Source organism: Capra hircus, chromosome 3 (assembly GCF_001704415.2).
Source record: "Capra hircus breed San Clemente chromosome 3, ASM170441v1, whole genome shotgun sequence".
Taxonomy (NCBI): domain Eukaryota; kingdom Metazoa; phylum Chordata; class Mammalia; order Artiodactyla; family Bovidae; genus Capra; species Capra hircus.
The window spans coordinates 10,766,308-10,773,234 of NC_030810.1; the positions used below are offsets into that span (position 1 = coordinate 10,766,308).

The window sequence follows — 6,927 nt, forward strand, 5'->3', positions numbered from 1 at the left end:
CCACGCACGAGTCCCCAGGGCCATTGCTTCAGCCTCACTCCCTATACCTTTCACCTACTCACTCACATTTTGCAGATAGGGAGACGGGGGCCAGAGGCAATGTCAGTGATCGCCAGGTCTCTGCTCACCCATCAGGATCTTGTATCCTCTTGGCTCACAAAAGCAAAGCAGGGAGCTCAGCTACCTTAGTCCTTGGTTCTCCCTAGAACTCACCTGCTCTCCTCCTCACAGATCCTCCGCTGGAGCCCATCAGCCCCATGCAGTGACATAACAGGGTGTGGCCCAACATCCTAAGAGCTTCCAGGAGCTGGACTGACACTGCCCACTGCCTACTCTGGAAGGCTGAACTGTGGTTCCTCCTGGCCCAGACAGTCTGATTTCAGGGACATAGACCAAATTAATTTGACATCCAGTGTTGTGAAAGCAAGAAGGGCACAGCAAGTAGAAACAAAGAGAAGGAAGTAAGGTTTTCCCCAACAGCCTTAGAACACCTGTCCGTTCCTTGCAAGCTTAGAAAGCACACATTCCTTTTCTATTTTTTATTGAGGTGCAATTGACATATGACATTGTATCAACACAGATTCCTTTTCATCAGAAGTTTAAGTCAATAAAGTTTGTAACAGTTGCTCTGCAGTGGAGGGGTGTGATTCGTTTGGAACTGGTGTTTTAGAATTCCTATTCTCCCAGTCTTCTCAGGGTTCTGCCATTGTCATCTCCTCCATCTCCATCTCCCATGCGCCCAATGGCAGAATTCAAGCAGGACAGTCCCCTATCTTCTCCTCTGATCTCGCCCCCATGCCTGCCATGGTGTCAATCACCATCCTAGCTCTCTTCCCTGATATCAGTTCTCCACCAATTGCCCTGGCAAAATTGCAGCCAAAAAGCCATGGTAGGCCAGAGCAGCAAATCCACCATCAGGGACAATAGCCTTAGCAGAGCGAGGTCTGGGAGGAGTGAAAGTGAGGGATCAAGAGAGTTAGCCTGAGAAATTCCAAGAGAATGGATCAACCACAACCTTCAGATAAATGAGAGCAGGCTAGCCTTTTCTCCAGGGAGCAGTGGGACCCTGTGGAGACAAAAGGCTAGTGTAGACCACGGGTAACATAAGGTACGGATGGATGCCTTACATATACAATTGAACATACATGCTCCTAATATGCATATCCCATGCACACATGTACCCCTACACATAGGCTGTACACACGAGGGCTCAATCACAAATACCCACCAGAAATCTGCACACTCAAACTCACTCATATGTAAACACACATCTTTTGCATATCTATCTTCACTCATGCACATAGATACACACCATGGGGTACCCACCCATGCATACATATACAAATTTACTTCCTCCTACATATATACTATGGGCTTCCCTGCTGGCTCATATGGTAAAGAATCCACCTGCCAATACAGGAGACATAGGCTCAATCCCTGGGTCAGGAAGATCCCTTGGAGAAGGAGATGGCAACCCACTCCAGTATTCTTACCTGGGAAATCCCATGGACACAGGAACCTGGTATGCTACAGTGCACAGGGTCACAAAAAAGCAGGACACGACTTAGCAACTAAACAACAGCAACATACATACTATACATACACATATGTGCATAGGCACACATAGGCTTCTGTGTCCACACCGCACACATACTGATGCACAGGTGCAGATTCACACATGGCCTGTGCACACCTGCCTACATGTTAGCACTGACACACTCATTTATGCTTCCCTGCACTTCTATCAGCAAATGATCTGTATGTGTTTGTGCATAACCACACACATGTCTGCAAATATATACAGAAACCCTTGCACCCCTGTACAGAGACACCCTTAGTCTTGGTCCTGGCGCCTGGATGGTACTGCCCTCTGTTGGAGACAGCGGATAAGCTCCTTCCGGTTATCTAGAATGGTGTCAAAGCTCTCCTGCAGACGGGCCTGCTGGTCGACCAACTGGTGCTGCAGGCCCCGGATCCACTGGAGCAGGGCCAGGCGGCGGTACATCACCAAGTGCGCGTGGTGCTTCTCCTTCTCCTGCTCTTTGTAGCGCTCCTGAGCCTGCAGCTGCTGCACGGCCTGGGCCACCGAGGGCAGAAGGTGGCCTGGAGGGCCAGGAGGCGTCCCACAGGCAGACTCAGGGCTGCGGCTAGGGCTGTCAACGCTCAGGGAGCTGCTGGCATAGCCATTGTCCTCCAGCGGGGAGCAGACTGTGCTGGCACCACCCGTCTTCTCAGGCCCAGCTCCAGGAATCTCTGCCCCCTCCGGTGGGCTGCGGATCTCCCCCTCAGGGAGTCCAGGAGCCTGGAAATCCTGGTTGTCAGAGGGCAACTCGGAGGAGCTCCTCAATAGTACGGGCTCCACTTGGCCTGGCATCCCGTGCCAATTCTCATTGGCGTCCTTGGCACTCATGAAGTTGGAGTTGCTGTCTGGTTGAAGTTCGGGTGGACATACTCCAGGAGGCGGGCCCCCCAGGAACTGACCCCCCTCAGCTACCCCTTGCTGGATGGCGAACATCTGGTCTGTAAGGGGGAAGCAGAAGAATGAGTCAGAGCAGGCAAGGGTAGGGTGCCTGAAGTCGAGAGAACCTAGCAACAGACACCCCTTTGCCTTGACTCTGCTAACACCTCCCTTGGTGGCTGTCCTCTTCCCTCTGCCTATTCTCAGTCTCCTCACAGTGTTCTCCCTCAGCCCTGAGGCAAGCTGTCCTCTCCTTGTAGGCACTTCTCCCCAGATGACCTCATCTTCTGCTGGAGGTTCGAGTTCGAGAACTTCCATGTGTTGGTGGCTGAATTCTGCAACCAACCACAGGCTCCTCAGAGTCTGCACGGCCTGCCCTGCTCCCTGTTCCGTGTCCTTAGCCAAGCAGGCCCACTCTCCTGTCACAGCAACCGGAAACTGCAGGCACTCACACATGCACGCTCGTGTGCAAACATCTCCCCTTTCTCTTGGTGTGGGCCACCTCTAAACTGGATTACTGACTGCTATGACTTTTCACTGACCTCTTTGCCTCTAATTAAAAATGTAAATTTATCATGGCTCCTGCCCTAACCTCCTGCTAAACCTCTTCCTGGCCTAAGAGGCTGTGTTTCTTCTGGCTCCTGCTCACTGCTTCAGACCTGTCTCTTACCACTCTCAGCCCCTCCCACCATCCCAAACTGCTCAGAGATCTCAGAACACACCATTATTCTCCTCCCACAATCCCCTTGGCCCAACATATCCTTCCTCTCCCCTTCCCTCCCAGCTCTTCCCTTCTTCACCGGCAGATTCCTTTTCGTACGCTAAGTGAAGTGAAAGCCGGCCCTATGGACTATACAGTCCACAGAATTCTCCAGGCCAGAATACTGGAGTGGGCAGCCTTTCCCTTCTTCAGGGGATCTTCCCAACCCAGGGATGGAACCTAGGTCTCCCGCACTGCAGGCAGATTCTTTACAGAGCAGAGCCACAAGGGAAGTCTTTGTATGCTAAGATTCGGCTCTAAAATCCCCACCTTCCTGAAACCATCCTGATGTTCTCCCCACTGCTCCTATATCCTATATACACAAACACACAGTCAACTGTGCCTTCCTCTGGGTCCTCACTGCTTGGATACATGCTGTCTTATGCCTGTTTGTTTCTTGTCCCTGGCACATAGTTGATGGTCAGTAAATGTCTATTCAACTTGTTTTTATTTCCTCTATCTTGTCATAGCAGCCTCCTGGCCCCCCTACTGGACATGGAATTCCTCTCTATAACCTCCACCATGTTCAGGACCCAGCACAGAACCTGGCACTGAGCAGGTGGCAGTACCTCCTTGCTGAGTGAGTGAGTAGGGCAGTTGGATCCCGGCTGCTGACAGCTCAGGGCTGGGAGAGCTGGGTTGGGTTCCCTCTACTGCCCAGTGAGGAAGCCCTTCTCCCACTGACAAGCCTCTCTTCTGGCCTCACCCCTTCCTTCCATGTTTATTACTATCCCGGGTCCCTGCCTCTATCTTGCTCCATCCTGAGGCCATGGAGAGAGGACACACCACATTATTCTTTCCTTCCCAATAACTGACTTCTCCCCAGATCTGAATTTAAATTGACAAGAAGTTTCTCCTGACTGTAAATTACTAGGATTAGAAAAACGGAATCAGTGAGAGTAAGGGGGAGTGTCAGTGAATGTGGCAGGGCCCCTCCCCACATCCAGCACAGTACTGGGAAGAAGTCCTGGGGGCAACGGTGTAGGGACGGTCCCTTGGAAACCTACAGACTCCATCCCGCTAAGCGAGGTGCCAGGAGATGGTCCCGCCCAAATGTTTTCTTTTTTTCTAAACTTGGGCGGGGCCGTGAAGCAAGCTGGAAGGAGGTGGGGGCGGTGCTAAAGATCAAGGGGTCCTCAGGGAAGGTAAAATGGGAGGCGAGAGACCCTGGCATCAGGCTTCTCGCCAAGCTAATCCGCAATTTGTCGGGGGTGGGTGCGGTGGGGCGGGGATGGTGAAGGTGGGAGGTGGGGGGCTGGGGGGTGGTGGTGGTGGTAGGGATGAGTGGAGGCAGCTTCCGTTCCTGCCTAGACTTGCGGGAAAGGGATACCATCCCCAGGAGACAGAGGATCCAGACCATCCTTCCCTAATCCTCCCCCCAACCCCCCCCGACCAGCAAAAAGCAGCTGGGCAGAGGCAACGACCCCCGCCCCTTGCGGCTGGGGTCTAAACCCTCCCGCTCCGGCCCCGACTCACGGCCTGGAGGCGCCGCCCCGCCCGGCTGGCTCCGGTGGCTAGGTCCCCGCGGCAGGAACTGCTCCCTCGGGGCTGGGGAGGTGGTCCCTGGGCCTGGGCGTCCCCGCGGGGTGGGGCGTGGGGTGCGGGTTCCCGCGCGCTGCGCCCAGCCCAGGCCCGGACTGCGGAGTCGGGCGGCGTCAGCGCGGCGGGGCGGGGCGGCCTGGCCCACGTGGGCCGGTTCGGTTTTCTGCGAAGCAGCTCGCAGGTCCGAGCGCCGGAACCTCCTCCCCCGCCTCCGGCAGCCTGGACTGAGCCTTGCAGGTCCTGTTTAATTTCTTAACTGCATTCACTGTGTCTCCCCGATCGGTTTGCCTCACAGTGACATTTTTAGAATGAAAATCTGATCGTGTCATCACCACCCTCCAGCCTAAAAGCCATCAGTGGCTTCCGCATTACCGCATAAATCCTTAAGGCAAGCCGCCGTGGGGCTCAGCATCCTGCTCTCTCGCTCCGGCTTCAGCCTTTGCCCTTGGGTTCTGCAGCTGAGCAGCCTCGCGCTCCTTTCTGCCGCACTGTTCCCTCTGCTTAAAATTCTCTCTCCTCTCAAATCTCAGATCTCTTTCAGGTAAACCTTCTCTGACCTCCTAGGCAGATAGTTCCCCTTATTATATTATCCCAAGGCTTTTTTTTTTTCCCCACAATTTGAAATTATATGTTCGTTTTGTGCTTATTTCATTAAAGTCACTTAATTAACAGAGTAATTGCCGACTCTAATGATAAAACCAAAAAGCACTGGCTGCCCTTAGGGAGAGGCAGCCCCGGAAAGACGTCTGTGACAAATTTAGCCTTTAGGGCAAGTGAGCTTCCAGGAGGTCCCTTCCATACCCACAGCTTTACTGAGTAAACCCAGCAATTTGCTTATACCTTTCTCATGCTACCCCCTCCATGCCACCAATTAAATATGATTCATCTTTCAATCATAATACGTTTAAAAATACCCTGGAAAGGCAGAGGAACCAGAGATCAAATTGCCAGCATTCACTGGATCATACAGAAAGCAAAGGAATTCCAGAAAAACATCTACTTCTGTTTCATTGACTATGCTAAAGCCTTTGACTGTGTGGATCATAACAAACTGTGGAAAGCTCTTAAAGAGATGGGAACACCGGACGTCTTAAGTGTCTCCTGAGAAACCTTTATGTGGGTCAAGAAGTGACAGTTAGAACCCTGTATGGAACAACTGATTGAGAAGATGGAGAAATCAGCACAGCAGGGCTGTCTGCTGTCACTCTGTTTAATTTATATACTGAGCACATCATGGGAAATGCCAGGCTGGATGAGTTAGGAGCTGGAATCAAGATAGGTGGGAGAAATATCAACAACTCAGATATACGGATGATACCACTCTAATGGCAGAAAGTGATGAGGTACTGAGGAGCCTCTGGATGACGGTAAAGGAGGAGAGAGAAAGAGCCGGCTTAAAACTAAATATTAAAAAAACTAAGATCATGGCATCCAGCCCCATTACTTCATGACAAATAGAAGGGGAAAATGTGGAAGTAGTGACAGATTTCCTCTTGTTGGGCTCTAAAGTTACTGTGGATGGTGACTGCAGCCATGAAATCAGAAGACGATTGCTTCTTGGCAGCAATGCTATGGCAAACCTAGACAGTGTGTTGGAAAGCAGAGACATTACTCTGCCAACAAAGGTTCGAATAGTCAAGGCTGTGGTCTTCCTGGTGGTCTTGTATGGTTCTGAGAGCTGGACCATAAAGAAGGCAGAGCTCCAAAGAATTGATGCCTTCGAACTGTGGTGCTAGAGAAGACTCTTGAAAGTCCCTGTACAGCAAGGAGATCAAACCAATCAATCTTAAGGGAAATCAACCCTGAATACTCATTGGAAGAACCGATGCTGAAGCTGAAGCTCCAGTATTTTGGTCATCTGATGAGAACAGCATCAGATTCGCTGGAAAAGTCCCTGATTGTGGGAAAGATTGAAGGCAGAAGGGGAAGAGGGTGTCAGAGGATGAGATGGCTGGATGGCCTCACTGATGCAATGGACTTAAACTTGGGCAAATTTCAGGAGATGGTGAGGGACAGGGAAGCCTGGCGTGCTGCAGTCCATGGGGTTGCAAAGAGTCAGACACGACTGGGTGACTGAACAACGACAACCAGTGGTTAGGATCTGTGCTTTCACTGCCAAGGGTTTGGATTCCATCCCTGGTTGGAGAACTAAAACCCAAAAGCTGTG

The 6,927-nt window shown here is 51.8% G+C and overlaps 1 protein-coding gene across 1 annotated transcript; it reads right to left on the reverse strand.

Moving 5' to 3' along the window:
- Positions 521-5,296, reverse strand: C3H1orf216 (chromosome 3 C1orf216 homolog). The gene is made up of 2 exons (XM_018041473.1): positions 4,695-5,296; positions 521-2,520 (listed from the first exon to the last, which is right to left on the reverse strand). The coding sequence occupies exon 2, from the start codon at positions 2,513-2,515 to the stop codon at positions 1,835-1,837; it is 681 nt and encodes a 226-aa protein (XP_017896962.1). The 5' UTR covers positions 2,516-2,520; positions 4,695-5,296; the 3' UTR covers positions 521-1,834.

Coding starts and splice junctions, on each gene's coding strand:
- C3H1orf216 (XM_018041473.1), bottom strand. CDS start 2,515: ATGTTCGCCATCCAGCAAGGGGTAGCTGAGGGGGGTCAGTTCCTGGGG.